This window comes from Trichoderma harzianum (genome assembly GCF_003025095.1).
Source record: "Trichoderma harzianum CBS 226.95 unplaced genomic scaffold M431scaffold_14, whole genome shotgun sequence".
Lineage (NCBI taxonomy): Eukaryota > Fungi > Ascomycota > Sordariomycetes > Hypocreales > Hypocreaceae > Trichoderma > Trichoderma harzianum.
The window spans coordinates 887,351-903,651 of NW_020209262.1; the positions used below are offsets into that span (position 1 = coordinate 887,351).

Genomic DNA, 16,301 nt, shown 5'->3' on the forward strand with positions numbered 1-16,301 from the left:
TGATGATTATTCTCGTGAACGTATCGTCGAATACTCAAGCGAGCTGGAAACTATTTCCGGGCCTTGGTATGCGTGATTTTCTGCCCTTCGGCGATTTCCACTTTCAACTTGGCTGCGCCTTATAGATAATATTTGTTCCAATATCATTTCTTGCACTGCCACGCAGACTATCAGCGAACAGCTCAGCTGAATTGACCACTGCCAAGCAAGCTAGGTGAGTGCTAGTGGCATGCCCAATGCACGTTGGTCTTGCGAGTTACGGATACAACGGCTAGACGGGTAGCTCCGAGTGTGAATCTTCCTGTCCAAAACAACATGATGGGTTTGGATGGTCAGTATATGACACCTTCTTGGTATCTAAAGAATGAGTAGAGTGGAGAGAGCTTGAGAGCTACGATTGATCTTTAATGACTGTTAGATAGCTCCGCCAAAGTTCTATTTTCAAGCCCAGTAAAACTTATTGTGTATTGATTTGTCATAAGTCTTATCTATGATTTATGGAATTTCTGGAAGATCAGCATACGTAAGTTTGGTCCTAAACCAGGGACTATGACCGCCACGTGGGATACCCATGTCGCGTTCCATGCTAATATCGTCGTCTGCATCACATTCATCGGTGCAAAGAATAAACTGAATCTTTGGTGTGATTCTTGGTAACTCTTTCTTCGCCTGTATCACCCACGGGTGACGGTCATTGAACACGTTTGTTTTTTTCGGCTCTTCTTTGTTGTTCATGTAGAGAATGGCGTGGTCATCCAAAACTGGTGGACTCCAGGCCAAACCTGGATCCCCATCGATTGGGATGAAATGTTTATTGCCATATTTCGCTCGCAGCCACGCGTAGGTCATCATAAGCCAATCCACCTTTTCTCTCCAATTTTGCACTCGACGCTTGAAGTCAGGCGCCAAGATGGAGTCAAATTGCTTGCGGACATGGAGTCTTTTGTTGTTAGAGCGGCGGCCGTTGTTAAAGAGATCATGGAATGCCCTTAGCCTTTTCTCGTCATCACAATCCACCAGCTGCACGGGCGCATCGAGAAGTAGGCCGAACAGACCAGATTCCGCAGCTTGCGCTTCAGTGGCATGAATGCAGATGAAAGCCAAGGTAGCAGATTGAGAAACTCTCGTAAATGGTCGCTCTGAAATTTTCGCAAACTCATTGTATGGGTCGTCCATACTGGGCATGCCGCGCGGTCTCGCTCTCTCGTAGATTTCAAGATGAGGGTAGTCTGAAAACTCATCGAGTTCTGGCGGCGGATCCAGGCTGAATGGGAAAAAAAATTCTGCTCTCAGCGCAAGCGGCATCATGTCCAATCGGCTAAACCTCTCCTCGAAAAACTCCATGACGATGTGAATATCATCGCCTTCCCAGCACGACATGCCATTGCAGTTAAGGTTGTAAAAGTCCAGGCGAGGCTGGACCCATATAGGCCCCAGATTGAACCAGTAGTCTTGCAAGACCAACTTGCCCCATTTTCTCACTACGCCCCGCGATTCGCGGCAGACGGAGGCAATGAGCGGCAGGGAAGCATTCCGTTGAGACGATCGCAGAGACCAGCACATCTGCTCTCTTTGGATATCTCCAAGAGAGAGGGGGTCGTCTCTTTGTACGACCCTGTGAGGAAGACAGTTGAACCAGATTTTCAGGCGAATTTCTGGAGGCAGACGGGAAAATTGGTGGAATTCAGTTGACTGAGCTGCCATGTTAGGCAAGTATTAGTGTCGGGTATATCCTTTAGAAGTGATGTTGGGTGGAGATGGGATCGGATCGTTCGAGCGGGGGCGGGGTTTGAGGATCCATAGCTTAAATACATCCCCTGCTCTGATCAACATGACTAAGCTTTGTAAGATCACATGAGATATGCATAACTCAGATGCATAACGAGGCAGCTTGACACAGGTATTTAAATATAGACATCTCATAACTCAGCTTATCCTAAGAGTGATTATCGCAAGATTCTCTTCATAGTAAGGATGTTCTGCCTAAATGTTTGTACATCAATAATTGACCTTTTTATCTGGCCTTCATAAGCTATACAATAAGCCAACTATCATGCGATTCTTTATCATTATTTCCTCTGGCGACGAGATACGGCGCTGCAAGAACTAAACTTTACGTCAAATTCTTGAAGCTGTGTCGAAATACGCTCCCTTTCTCTAGTTTCAACTTCCGCTTCAGTAACAGCTCTCCCTTGCGTTGCTCCAAACCCAGGCGGCGACCGTTGTTGGTCCGTGGGCACCTCCCCAACGTGGCCAAGAAATCGATCAAGGTTGTATGTGGAATTATCGAGAATGTGGTGGACGATGATGATCTGGCTGTTGGCTGTGGTATTTTCGGAATCGGTGGTACTAGGTGGCGTTGTTATTAGTACAGGTATCCTTGAACAGCTAGGTAGCACAGTGTAGGGAAAGGTGATGAATAGTTCGAGATTGGGGTGCTATAATCCCGAATAAAGAGCTGAGGCCACTGTAAAAACAATACATACGAGTTACTACCATCAACAGCGCGGGTCGATGAAGGAGACATGGTTGTAAAGCCGTAACGGTTGCTATACAGATAGTTCCGAGAGTAAACGGACGGGACTTTAAACTAAGTTCTGGCGTTAATTCAATAAAATAGGTGGTATAGTCAAGATTCAAAGGCTGTGTCGCTAATGACGTGACATATGAGGGGAGGTAGAATATATAGGGACGAGAGAGACCTCTCCAACAGCTGCATCAAGCTCAGCGCGCCTCGACACTCTTCTCTTCCCGTGTAAAACCCCCTGTCGGTCCTCTTTCGCATCCCCCCTCTGTTTTCCAGATTAGGCTTGATAGGGGCCGGGGCCTAACTTTGGTTTGTGGGCGAACGGATCAAGGTAGGCGAGAAGTACATATCCTTGGCATATCCCTTATGAGGTTTAAGGCTGAGGACATGGGGATATATGCGCTCCATATACATACTCAGAACATGCGCTAAATATACCTCCAGCTACTCGTACGTCTTTATATTTCCCTTAAATAAACTGCATCGGTCAGTTGTTACAGTCTGCCGGTGCTATGTCTACTAAACGGAAGATGTACCCATTAGTGTAAAGGAAAGGAGCATCGGATATTGCTAGATCCTAAAATATTCGGCCAAGCACTCAACTAGCGGAAGAAGTAAGACATATAGCTGCTGTGTAACCTACAAGTCCAATTAGTTCCCAAGCAGCTACGCCTCAACTCCCTGCCCAGGCCAACCTGTCAAATTGGGCATCAACCGGATGGTAGGTTTTCCGTCCCGGTCCCCTTGAAACTTGAAGGGGGGAACTATCTTATGCAATCTACTAGAATATACAGAGTCTGTGCGTACCTAGTATAAGTACGAGACATGCGACAACTACAAGTACCCAATAGAGATCAAAGCCACTTCATCCTGATTGGCAAGATCGTCTATGTGATTCGCAGTGTGAAATGATCACGAGCATTCTTATACTGCGTAACTCTCACGTTTGAAAGGCACGAGTACTGTGAATATAGTTCGCTTTCTTTGGTGGCCTACTCCAGCTTCGAGACTCTCATAATATACTTGTAGTTAATACAAGTATCTGAATTACATAAAAGAGAATTATGTGGAGTCCTCCAGATGTGGAAACAGGATTTACAAGGTACAGGGGTTGAGATCCAGGAAACACGACTCGGTGATCCGCGGGGGGATCCGAAAGGCCGGGACAATGTGGAATTCTCTAGCTCTTGTTTTGATGGTAGCCTTAAAGTTCAGCTGGCGAACGGGGCTGGGTTTAGATTGCAACGTTTTGAAGAGTTCCGCGGCGCGGATGCGGCTACCTACGCATCTAGTCGCGGTTTGGAGACAGCGCTGGCCATGCTCTAGAAGGTACCTATTGAAAAGCTCTTTATCTTTTGTCTCAAGTCATCTACGCGGACGTTACATTCGACTCTTTTGCCTTGTCTGGGGTCTGTGGCCTAGACTCAACAGCTACCTTAGCAAGGCTCGCTGTGCTACATGACAAGCCAGCTAACCTGTAGGCGGTACTATTGATCCATCCATATCATCTTGCTGAGCTGGTGTCTCAAGGGTAACAAGATGGTGAGCAGTCGCCCGATGGTATCTGTGGTACGTCTTGACAGAGCGATCCTTGAGAGGTTGGATAACCGTGCACTTTTAGTTGAGCATGTATGGTTGAAGGACCCAGGAACACTCAGCTCCTATTGCCGAGCGACGGCTGTTGTATGCGGGTTCACACTGCACAAGCACTGATCAGATTCAATGACTTGCTTGGCTCAGCCCGCTTCCCACGAAACGTCGCCCGTTATAGCACGGGGCATCTTGCGCTCCGAATCTTCACCTGGAATCTGCAAGGTACCCATCATCTACAGCGCACTACCAGCCTGTACCACTGTCCTGGGTCTATGATCAAATGGCATTTGTTTGCTGAGCTCGACCTGAAACTCTCGGTATGTAAGTTATATGAAAGGCGAGTTTCGGGCGTTGCGATCCAGGCCATGAGATGAGCACTAATGCTGATGGCTGGACGCCTTTGCCGCCACGAATGTATCTGAGCGGCTGGCTCCGGAGTATCAGGCTGTTTCGCATGCAGCGACCCGTTGGCTAGGATCTCTCCAGAGCAGATGCTCCAAACCTTTTCATTCAGCTCCATGTACTTTCTTCCAAATTCGGTGGTGGCAACTTGCTAGTCTGGTGGCCTTTGTCCTGCCTTGATGTCTCCTGAGGCCTGCATTGTCCACTCTCATCCCGATTGACGGCAGGCTGCATGTGTGCTGTGATCTGACAAGAAGATGAAGAGGCTAGAGAATATTGCCGCCTAGAACAGGGGTTGGGGAATGGGCAAGCCATGAAGAATTCGGTTATGCATTATGCATGCATTCGATCCGGTACAGGCTGTGTTTGTATAATATCTTCAGTGTAGCGACAGGTCATGCGCATCCATAATCTTTCAACATCCTGAGCCTCGTTTCGTCAAGCCCACTGACTGCATCCTAACGTTTGAAGTTGAAGAAAAAGTGAATGCAAATATAGAGCCGCAGAACTTGGCCATCTATTGAGCTCAGTTGCAGTGAATCACGCCGCCATGAGTGAATTATTGGTGATGCGCTCGGATTCACTCTGGTTTTTGCAAGTACCTGTATCAGATGAGCTGGAGAGCATGTTGACATTTGATGTTGTTTACCCAAATGTATGCGAGAGATCCTGGCCAGTACATAATTGATGTTTGTGCCAGTCATTGATTTGCATCAAACGATGTTCGCAAACACAGTCCCCTTCAGCATTCTATAAGGCCATAGCCCGTCCCAGCAATATGTATAGAGTCACATCTCTCTTGCCAATGCATGAATGTAGAATTTATATGATTCCGATCGCAATAGTATAAGATACCCTTGGAAATTTTTCTGTGATGTTCATGCAGAAACCATCAGGTTGAAGATTTGAATGCGAGCTTGATCTGAACCAAACCTGATCATTGGGCCGCAATTATTAGAAGCGTGCGTGCACCACTACCTAAAAGAACACACTGTATATGCACTGTGGCATGTGCTAAACTATAGCAGGTGGCGTCCACTGAACTTCACCGCTGTCTCCCCTCGACGCCTTCCACGTTGCTGTAAGCCGCCGCTATTCAGCACCACCGCACAGTACAAACCCGTCAGGTACCTGCTGCGCCTACTGTGAGCCAACATGTACCTCATTCACATGGCACGAGTGATTGATGCCTTCAAGCTCAACGATTCGGATGTTTCCTTCTTTCTGTCTCCCGCATATTTAGGCATCGGCATCTTATCTTTTCTTCCAGCTCAGCTCAGCTCAGCTTCCCGTATTTTTCCTCTCCCACCCATATTTACGATCGTTCCAACATCATCACCGTCATCTCACGATTTGCACTCTGGAATCCGTTCACTGCAATCGTTCCTGTTCTACTTCCTCCTTTTTCTTTCAGCAGAGGCACATGCAGCTTTTAGTACGTCATCGGCAGGTGGACTATTTTAACTCTTTGTACCCAAAAGATTCCGATCCCGTTGGGCAGCTCTCGCGCACAAGAATATCGAACGCTGCATCCTGCAAATCGCCCTAAATTACACACTTCTGCTTTTTCTCCAGACTCCGACACCTGGGGCTCTTATCGCCTTTTCCTTTCCCCTTTGCTCAAGCGGCCTTCTTCATCTCCTCATCCTTGTATCACCTATCACATTTGCTGCGACTGCGGCTCACCATGGACTCCCCTCACATCAAATTCGAGATTCCCGATGAACATCGAACGTTTTCGCCTTTCCCCCGCCTTCCGCCTGAGCTCCGTCAGCAGATATGGAGAGAGGCCGTGTCGACCCCAGGAATGAGCTTCGTCAAACTAGAGAGCAGGGGCCGGAACTGGAGATGGGTGTCGTTGAATAGGCCCTTTTCACAGGCCATTTCCGATAGTGGCTCCAACAAGAGCGATGACCTCGACGAGATCGCTTTGGAGGTCAAGAATGAAGTTGCTCCCCGGCGGTTGTGGGATACGCGCCTTGTCCCCATGTCAGCAAACCAAAAGTCCGACATTTCCAGTTATCACGGCCTTAACAAGCAGCTTGCAGCACTCCTCACGACATGTGGAGAATCTCACGACATGGTGAACAACCTGATGCGCAAGAAAGGCACTGTTCGCTCGAGCAGCGGCAAGCTGGTGGCCTTGGCAGGTTCATCTGACATCATCTTTCTGGAATATTTCCCTTCTGAGCTCTTTGAAAGCGGGTGCAGCTACGACATCGACCCCAACTGTCCCAGCTTGGACAATATTCGACGGGTGGCGGTGCGATACTGCCACCAGTGGCAGGAGAAGCCAGTACCTTCAGTATGTCCCTTATGCGGACTCGTCCATGAAGCCGCGAACAACAACGTAATCTATCCGAATCACCTTTATCACTTTCTGGCAAGGCATTTGCCCAATCTGGAGGAGTTTTATTTTGTGGATTACTTCCTCTTGCGCAAAGCGGCGCCATCAAATCCTGATTCTGGTGAGTATTTTGACCGTTGAAGTGCTCGCTGCTGCATCCTAGCGAATTCTCATTCTCATATATAGCAGACAACTGGCCACCGCGCAAATACAAATGCGGCCCGCGAACATACTACGAAGCAGACAGCAAAGCTTGGGACATGAAGCCACAGGTCCTTCGAATGCAGGAATGGCTGCAAGACAGATTCATCCGATATGCCAAAGCAAGCCAGTTGAGTCGTCACAAAAGCCCCGAAAAGGTGCGATTTGGTGTTTTGGCATGCGAGTGGGATATTGTCCCGCCAGTATCGCTCAAGACGCAAGCTGCACCACCAGCTCCCAAGGGTCGGAACAAGCGTATGATGTACGAAGATCATGCGCTGCGTCGGCAGCGGCTTCGCCGGAAGTCACGAAACGCAAAGTCGGTGAGCCCAAACGTGGTAGCTGCCAATGTGCCCTTTATCTTTGGCAACCCAGACAATTCGTTTGAGTTTACGTTTGAGGTGGACTGGAGGCGGATGTAATGGCGGCGGTACTTGTGATGCAGCTTGTGATTCAGCAATCAGGTGATTTTAGGGATTGGATGATTTGTGTCACGGAATGGAATCCGGGGGCTCAGGCGCAAACGGAGTACGGTTTTTATACAACCCATGGTCAAAAGGCATTTGGGAGACAAGGGAAACGCGAGCTGTCAAATAGCATTATTGAGTTTAGAAATACCCTAAAGAATTGGACGGTTATTATTGTTAATTTTGTTGACTACACTCCTTTTTATACATACTCTATCTTTCTACCTTTTTACAGATGTACAGATTTCTATCAAATCAGGTTCGCTGCATATTACAGCACACCGTCTGTATTACAGTTGGTATACTACATTTTGGATAGCTTCCCAAAATGCCTGGGGGTCTTCGGTCATGGGCAAATGGCCTGTGTTGGGAACAATCCTGAGTTCAGCGCCGTCTCCATAGAGACCCTTGAATCCATCCATTGCCTTCACCAGTGCTCCGTTCGCATCTCCCTCTCCGACGACAAAAACACAGGGAAGGTGGCTAGCCGGCATGTCGGGCTTCATGTCATAATCTGAAAGCGCGGTGCAGCTGTGCTTGAATCCCTCGACGTCGTTTTCAGCAACCATGTCAGTCATGAACTTGACGAGCTCGGGTTTCTCCATGGACGCGGGGTGGAACCAGCGGGCGACGGTGCGGTCCGCAAGGTCCTTGATGCCCCGGCCGGAATCCTGCTCAGCCATGGCAACGCGATCTTTCCACGCCTGGGAGTTTGCGGGGGAAGATGAGGCGTTGAAGTCGCATGCGATGAGACGGTGGAGGCGGGTGGGGTATTTGAGGGCGAATTTGAGGGCTGTGGCGCCGCCCATGGATACGCCTATGAGGGTGTGCAGTTTTGGGATACGGAGAGCGTCGAGGACGGTGAGGAGGTCGTCGGCCAGAGTGTCGAGAGTGGCGGAGACGGGTGGTTGTGGGATAGAATGGCGGCCACGGGTGTCGTAGCGGAGGATGCGGAGAAGAGGGCGGTTGACCTTGAGGATCTCGATGAAGGCGTCCCACATGTGGAGGGAGGTGAGGAGGGAGTTGCAGAAGGCGATGGTGGGAGCGTCGGGGGAGGGATTTCCTTCAAGACGGTAGGGGATGGAGAGATTGTCTGGGGTTGTGATGAAGGAGGTGATGATGGGAGTTGGGCTGGCGATGGTGGATGTCTTGGAGTCTGATGAAGTGAAGGATGCTGTTGTAGGGAGCCTCGACAAGTGGTCTAGATCTCTTGGAGCTGGGCCAAAGGTGTAGAAGAGAGAGTATATGCGCCTGTTCCTGGATGCGACGGAATTCTCAAAGTCGGCGTTGCTCCAGGAGGAAGTGGCAGCGTTTCGCTCTGCCTCCTGAAGTCCGTTTTCCTCGGCAAAATCATGGAAGGACAAGTACTTTGTGGGCTGGTCGGGCTCAAGACTCGAGGTCTTGAACAAGCGACTTCTCAACCAGCCGGGGATTTTGGACATGAAGCCGACATGCTCCTCGACGAACCACTTCCGGAACAGGTCGCTTGCCTCGGGGGTATCCTTGAGAGTGACTTCAGTAGTTACAGCCACAAGACCTTCTGCCTCGCCATCCGTCAATTTCTCAACTGGCATAAAGAGCGGAGACTCCTCGATGTGGACCAAGTCGTAGAAATACCGCTTCACGTCGACCTGGCCAATGGTGTCTGCTTCTCTCGGGGATCGGTTTGCGCGCAGCGTCAAGTAAGTCTCGGTCTCGAGATGCGCCATGTCCGTGACATCGTAGGCGGCGAGGAACTCGGGCTGCTTCCCATCTGCGGCACGATAGCGGAGGCCGTTGCTGAAGATTTGCGGGAGGCGCAGTCGCGTTGGGCCGTGTTCGTTGTTGTACCACTCGTGGAACTGGTCAAGCGAGAGGCCGTCGTGAGGCTGCATTGTGACGTAGAGGTTGCCGGGGGTCGCCATTGTGAAGGTGTAGTTGGTTGGTTGGTTGTTTGTTTGCTGTCAACGGATCCTACGTTTTTTTCTTTTTTTTTTTTCCCTCTCTATCTTCTTTGTAAAAATGAGATACAGAGAGAAATTAAATATACAAGATTCTTTTACAGAGATGAGTGAGTTTCCGAACCATCATCTTGTGAGTTGAGGCGCTGCCGGATAAATATTCAATCGGGCTGCCCCGCGTATGTTGGAGCTTTCGGCAATTGGGGACGGTTGGAGTTGGAGCTGGAGCTGCCCCACGTGGGTTCGGAAAGATTCGCCGGATGCTGACCGGGGAGTTAATGACAGGGTCCTGAGATGGGAACCAAACGAGTTTAGCATTTCCTTGTTGTATCAATTTCTAGATGGGCATCTCATCTCAGCGCTGGTAGAATAAGACCACTTTGGTATTGGCAATTTGATAGAATTCGATGACATGATGCGGGGTTTTGGTGAAGTGAAATTCACGTGCCGGAGCAACCTGGAAAGAAGCAAGCAACCACCCAAGTGCTGCACCAATCCTTTCCTACCGCCTCGCAACCATTATTTCACTGTGCCAATCCTCCTCTTCCACCTTATCTACCGCAAATCAAACTGAAACAACAAACGACGGCCTCTCACTTCACCACGTCGGTTCTCTCATCCTTCCCCGCTATCTCGACCACTGCAGAGGCCGCGTGGGCTGCATCTCTCAAGTCACCGTGCAGCAACTAGCTCATCGTGGGCTCATTTTACCAGGCATCCACCGCACAAAATGTCCGTTTGCACGCCCCGTGCGGCCTTCGCGGGCCTCCCGCATGGTTGGCCTGCTAGAAGAGGGCCAATGAAGCATCCCCACAGAGCAAACGGGGAGGGTCAAACACTCGAGTCCACCAAACGGCCTTGATTAACCCCTCTTTTGCTGCCATCATGCTGCAAGGCTGCGTGGGTCGAGACCCTTCGTGATCGAGTTGTGTTGACCACCTACGCTAGTCGATTTTTCGTCTCCGTGGGTGAGAGAGCGAGACATCATCTTTAAGAAGCCGTTGCGAACCGCCCTTTTTTTTCCCTCGTTTTTTCTCTCGATGCCGCAAGGCCAGGAAGCGGCAATCGTTCCCTGCAGACGCCACGATGGAGGTGTTTCTGAATAAAGTGCCGCAGGGTTTGTCAGATGATCAACTTCGTGCTGAGCTTGAGCCACATATGAAAAAATTAAGTGTCCTCGACTGGCACTGCGACAAACCTCTCAACAAACCTCATGCCTGGATCACCTTTCTCAATGAAAACGATGGAGGGAAATTTCTCCAAAGTCATGGGGTTGGCACTCGCATCTCACCACAGGCCGCAGGTCGCCAAAATTACAACAGCCATTTCAGATCTCAGCACAACGAAATCGCAAGATTAATCCTTTTCAAGACACAAATCTTTGTCAAGAAGAGCAATAAACGAGCTGACGAGACTATTCTCATGCACCTCAAATACCAAAAGGATGAACGAAAGGCAGAACAGCAGAAGCCAGAGAAACGGAAGCCAGCCGCCGTTGATCGCAACCCAAAGGCACCCGCTATCAGCTCAGAAATTCGCCATATCGGATGCGGAAAAAATATTTTTACACAAGAATCTGATGTCTTGACATTTGTCGAACAGAGTGGCCTCCTCGTTCAGGGTGTGGCCAAGTTTGGACGCCGCTCGTTGAGGCTTACGCTCTCAGGAGATTGCGATTACCGCGTTGATATTTCTTACGATATTATCCAAGATCTCGTCACCGAGGCATCTGATGCGTCAATGACTCTCGTCTTGACAGAGGTGCCAAGATTTTATGCTCAGCAGATGTCATCGAAATATGTCAAATGGGAGCGACAACCATTTTTGGGCCTGTGGCCTGCGCATCAGAAATATGTGGCTCACTGTTTGGTTTACCGCATAACACTCGCGGCGAATTATGCGGAAACTCTCCAGGACTTGAGATCTCGAAAAATCATTGTCGTTACAAGACAGCATCTGCCTGTGCAAAGGAACCCTCTACCCTATGAGGAAGACTATTCCACCTGCATGAGTAGATTCGAAGGTTCCATCCAAAACGCCAGCAATTCAAGACTACGACTACTACCATTTGCGATACTATTTCAGCTTCAGGCTTTGGTGTGGAACAACTACTTGCATCCAGCAACGGCGCTTAAAATGCTGGAAATCATGGACCGGATTGCCAAGGACTGCAAGAGGGCCGGAGAACAGCTGCCATTCACCACTGACTCGATGAAGCAATTGTTCCAAAATATTCCATACCCGTGCCCTGGGATAGATCCACAGCATCTCCTTGCAAGAAAACTGGTTGAAGATGTGATAGAGGTAGAGCAAATGCATCGGGCAGAGGATCCGATGCGCACCTCGCCCTATGGCCCACGACTCTCGGAACAACAGGCTTGGGTGTTGAAGATCATGGTTACACCAACCCGCATTATGCTACACGGACCTGATGGCGAGAACAAGAACAGAGTCTTGAGGATGTTCCCGCAGCATTCAGACTACTTTGTCCGAGTCATATTTGGTGACGAAGACGGTCAGGATCTGGCGTTGCTGCCCAGTGTGAATAATTCGGCAATTTTTGAACGATACCGAAAGATCATGAAGGATGGTATTCATGTTGCTGGCCGAAAGTTTGAGTTTTTGGGGTTTTCTCACTCCTCTCTTCGCTCTCACTCGGCGTGGTTTTGTGCACCCTTTGTCGACAAGATGGAGCTTCAGAACAACAACAGCATCATCAAGTCGCTGGGCGATTTTAGCGACATTCGTGTCCCCGCGAAATGTGCCGCGCGTATCGGGCAAGCCTTTTCCGAAACGCCTGATGCCGTGGATATTCTCCAGTGCGGCATTGAGATCAAGTACATCCCTGACGTGAAAACGGCTGACGGAAACCGGGTATTCAGCGACGGGGTTGGTACCATCTCGTCGGATGCTATGGAGGAGATTTGGGACCACCTCACGGCGACAAATTCGACGCCTACCTGCTTTCAAGTCCGCCTTGGAGGGATCAAGGGAATGCTCTCACTCGACTCCAGGCTCAAGGGCAAAGTAATTTGCATACGGAAAGAATCCATGATGAAGTTTCCAAGCTCAGACCAAACGAGTTTGGGCATTTGTGATACGGCTTCAAAGCCGCTGCGCCTTGTTTTGAATCGCCAAACAATCAAGATTCTGGAAGATATGGGGACCAACGCCGAGTGGTTCATAGATCAGCAGAACAAAGCCCTCGACATACTTCGAAATGTCACCGCCTCAGCACCAAACACCAGCGCCTTTTTGGAGCATCAACTTGTGGGCACACATGTGGGATTTCCCAAGCTCATCAAGTACTTGAACAAGGTTGGGATCGACTACCGGCGAGACAAGTTCATGAAGAATGTTGTAGATCATACCATTCTTCGAGAGTTGCGTCTGCTGAAGCACAAAGCGCGGATTCCGGTGGACCAAGGAGTGACTCTGTTTGGCATCATGGACGAAACGGGATATCTTGACGAGGGCCAAATATACGTCACTTTTGATTCAAGTTATGACAAGGCCCAGGGTCGAAAGAAGCGGACAGTCAAGGACGGGTTTGTGCTTGTCACACGCTCACCTGCCCTCCATCCCGGAGATATTCAGCTTGCTCAACTGACGACGCCGCCACCTGGGCATCCACTTCGTGATTTGAGAAATTGCGTCGTCTTTAGTCAGAAGGGGGATCGCGATTTGCCAAGCCAGCTGAGCGGGGGAGACCTCGATGGAGATTTGTACAGCATCTTCTGGGATCCCTTTGTCATCCCAAAGAGTTACTTTACCCCGGCCGATTATCCAAGAGTCACACCACCGGCACTTGACCGAGTGGTGACGCGTGACGACATTGCAGACTTTTTTGTCAAGTTTATGGAGAGTGATATCCTGGGCATGATTGCCAACCGACACCAGATTTTTGCAGACTTCAAAGAAGAGGGAACAGTTGATCAAGAGTGTACCAAGCTCGCGGAGCTGCACTCAACCGCAGTCGACTACTCCAAGACGGGCATTGCAGTGACAATCCAAGAACTGCCCAAGGCACCACGTGGACGCCCAGATTTGTAAGTACCATTCGCTGTCCTATACTCCCCCACAAGAGTTGCTTGATTGAGCATGCCGATTTGGAAGAGGCACACTTTCTAACTTTCGCTGTTTCTTGCTAGCCTTGCGCCTGCTCCTCCTACCCGTTTATACGATCGAGGCGAGATTGACCACATCGGAGATCCCGAATCGGATGGAGATGGTGAGGATGGGATGGGTATTAATAAGCAAATATACTACAAGTCTCAGAAGATATTAGGGGAATTGTATCGCGGTGTGGACGAAGAGAAAATTTGGGTTCACGATGTCCAGCGCCCGGTGGCAGCGAGCGGTCCTTCTCCATGGGAGCAGTTGAACACGCATGTGCGCGCTGCTCTAAAGGAGGAAGGATATACCGTGTCAGACGTTGACTATACTCATCGGATTGATGACGCATGGAAGCTTCGTGAACTGTACGACCCCCCCCCTCCATCTCAATATTTTGAAGCGGCTAACTGGGGTTGAAATAGGTATCAAACGCAAGTCTCCAATTCCATGTGGCAGTTTTCAACCAGTCCTCGCGCTCCCATCAGTGAAGTGGAAGCTTTTTGCGGGTCAATTCTGAACCCTAGAGGCAGCCAAACGCGGCGGCAACGAGATTCATCCATCAAGCTGAAGGAGGAGATGGACAGAGTCATGAATTTCTTTGCGAAGCTTATACGCGATCGTACTGGGGGTGCTACGGGTATTGCAGATGACGCGGCGTCGGTCGCAACGGATAATGACGGGCAAAGCGAGAGGGAAAGAATGAATGCCGTGGAACTGTGCTGGGCTTGTGTGGTTGTGGGGAGCGAGAAAGATAGCCAGACCGACGGCCAACACGAGAGCGAAAAGCCGCTTCAGAGCTTCCGAGTGGTGGCGGCGAGCTGTCTGGTGAAGGAACTGAATGAGCTGTTGACTAGAAAGAGGCTCGGAAGGGTGGGAGGTTATCTTGGAGTTCGCTCGGGGCCTCGGTACATTGGCGCGTTGCCAATGAGGTGATGATGTTTACAGCATTTTGACGGGAGTTTGTACTATGTTTGATGATGCACGTTATGGAAGAATAGGATGGATGGAGTTGAGACATGATGGATAACTATGTATGGGATAAGTAAGAATGACAATGATACTTTATATTGTAAAGAATAGTGATAGTAGCTCATCGCGAAGCAGCTGAGAGAGTCATCACTTAGTTCAACGTGGAGAGAGGCATTGTATTCGCGGGAGCGTAATTATGCACAAATCGGTGTCAACTCAACTGTTTGCAGAAATTTTCCTATTGTCACCGTAGTACTCCTCATCAGGAGCTACATTTACTCTCTTAAACGCAATTGCCACACCCACACGCCAAAATACGGTACAGCACACTGGGAAAGGATATCATCATGCAAAGTTTCATATAGCAACACTATTGACTATCAATGAGTGCTCATTCCTTCAAAAATCGCATTCCCGGCCCTTTTGATTCGATATGCACACATTATCATGGGCGGGCTAGTTCAGCCGACTCGTCTTCCGCGATTTAGGTAGCCGGGATAACCTCAATGACTTCCTCAGCCTCAGTCTCATACAACGCAGCTGCAACCATCACTGCAAGCCTCCCCGTGGATGAAGTCTTTGTAAATCCTCGCGATCGTCCTCTTGTAGCTATCGGAGCCTGCGAATTTGTGCGTGATTGGGAGATTCTGATTGACTGCTCTGTGAGTCCTCAACTTCATGATATCATGAGGTACTCTTGTGTGGTGTTGCAAAGTACCTAGGTACGAAACGTACCAGGGCGCCATACTGTAATTTGGTGTGGGTTGATGGGATTGGTGGTGCAGAGGTACGCATCACTTTTAATACAGGCACGGGCTGCCACAGTAAAAAGAGGAATATTCTACGGTGAACATAGGAAGACTCATTTGCAAACTCAAGGAACACATTGACAAAATAAAGAGATGGGCCAAACTGCGAACCAGCCACAAGCTGCGCCACCAAGTTCAAAGATGGAGAGAGCAATTGCCGAACGAATTTGGATTTTGGGCTGCGGCTGGTGAAGCAAAGAATGTAAACAAGATTCTGTGCGGCGATTGGCTGCTCCGTTAAAGTTAGCAGCTGCTTAACTGCTGCCGAAACGGTGGATTATGCCGTCATCGCCTTCTGCCCTGCATCGCATCTCGTCGGCAGTTTCAGAGCATCGCATCGCATCGCATCTCTGCATCTTCCATTTCCATTTTATCTTATCGCATTTTCTACTCGTCCAGTCTCACTTCGCCACCCGCTCGAAATACGAATATCCATTAAACTACTTAGGCGGCCTCTTTTTTACAGTGCTAGTTGTCTGCCTGGTCGCAGCGGCAGCAGCTGAAAACAGCCCACCACTAGCGAGGCCGGTGAGGCTGAATCTGGGCACTTATTTTCTGCCTCCTTCTTGGGAACTTCACGATGTGCCGTTCGCAATAAAAGAAAATACGGGTTGCGCATTATCTTTTCGTCGGAAAACGGCTTGTCTTTTCTTATTCTACATTTTATTTTATTGAAACTGTTTGTTTGTTGGGCTCGTTGGACGATTATTTGTTCGCCCTTTTCAAGGCGCCCCAGACGGTTTGCCTAGGCCAATACTTTATAACGCCGTGGGGGGCATACACTTTCTACAGAACCGCTGTATCTCACATTGCGAGTGGGCTGTGGCTTGAAGAGCGCAAAGCCTATCAACAATTAGGATCAGAAGAGATAAAGGCTACGTGGTATTATCGATAGGAGCGACTTTTCTCTCGGCGACAGGCGCTGTATGA

General features: G+C 49.4%; 4 protein-coding genes across 4 annotated transcripts; 2 read left to right on the plus strand and 2 right to left on the minus strand.

Moving 5' to 3' along the window:
• Positions 1 to 446: 446 nt before the first annotated feature.
• Positions 447 to 1,758, minus strand: M431DRAFT_512190 (hypothetical protein). Its single transcript, XM_024919797.1, has one exon. The coding sequence runs from the start codon at positions 1,702 to 1,704 to the stop codon at positions 496 to 498; it is 1,209 nt and encodes a 402-aa protein (XP_024770276.1). The 5' UTR covers positions 1,705 to 1,758; the 3' UTR covers positions 447 to 495.
• A 4,451-nt stretch (positions 1,759 to 6,209) lies between these two features.
• M431DRAFT_485962 (hypothetical protein) lies at positions 6,210 to 7,492 on the plus strand (the record flags this gene model as incomplete). The annotated part of the gene is made up of 2 exons (XM_024916345.1): positions 6,210 to 6,990; positions 7,056 to 7,492. 2 exons carry the CDS (start codon positions 6,210 to 6,212, stop codon positions 7,490 to 7,492), a joined length of 1,218 nt encoding a protein of 405 aa, XP_024770277.1.
• Positions 7,493 to 7,827: 335 nt separating this feature from the next.
• Positions 7,828 to 9,441, minus strand: M431DRAFT_499420 (hypothetical protein; the record flags this gene model as incomplete). Its single annotated transcript, XM_024917797.1, has 1 exon — positions 7,828 to 9,441. One exon carries the CDS (start codon positions 9,439 to 9,441, stop codon positions 7,828 to 7,830), a length of 1,614 nt encoding a protein of 537 aa, XP_024770278.1.
• A 1,122-nt stretch (positions 9,442 to 10,563) lies between these two features.
• On the plus strand, positions 10,564 to 14,526 carry M431DRAFT_95176 (hypothetical protein; the record flags this gene model as incomplete). Its single annotated transcript, XM_024924672.1, has 3 exons — positions 10,564 to 13,526; positions 13,629 to 13,958; positions 14,016 to 14,526. The coding sequence occupies 3 exons, from the start codon at positions 10,564 to 10,566 to the stop codon at positions 14,524 to 14,526; spliced, it is 3,804 nt and encodes a 1,267-aa protein (XP_024770279.1).
• Positions 14,527 to 16,301: the final 1,775 nt, after the last annotated feature.

Coding starts and splice junctions, on each gene's coding strand:
- M431DRAFT_512190 (XM_024919797.1), bottom strand. CDS start 1,704: ATGGCAGCTCAGTCAACTGAATTCCACCAATTTTCCCGTCTGCCTCCA.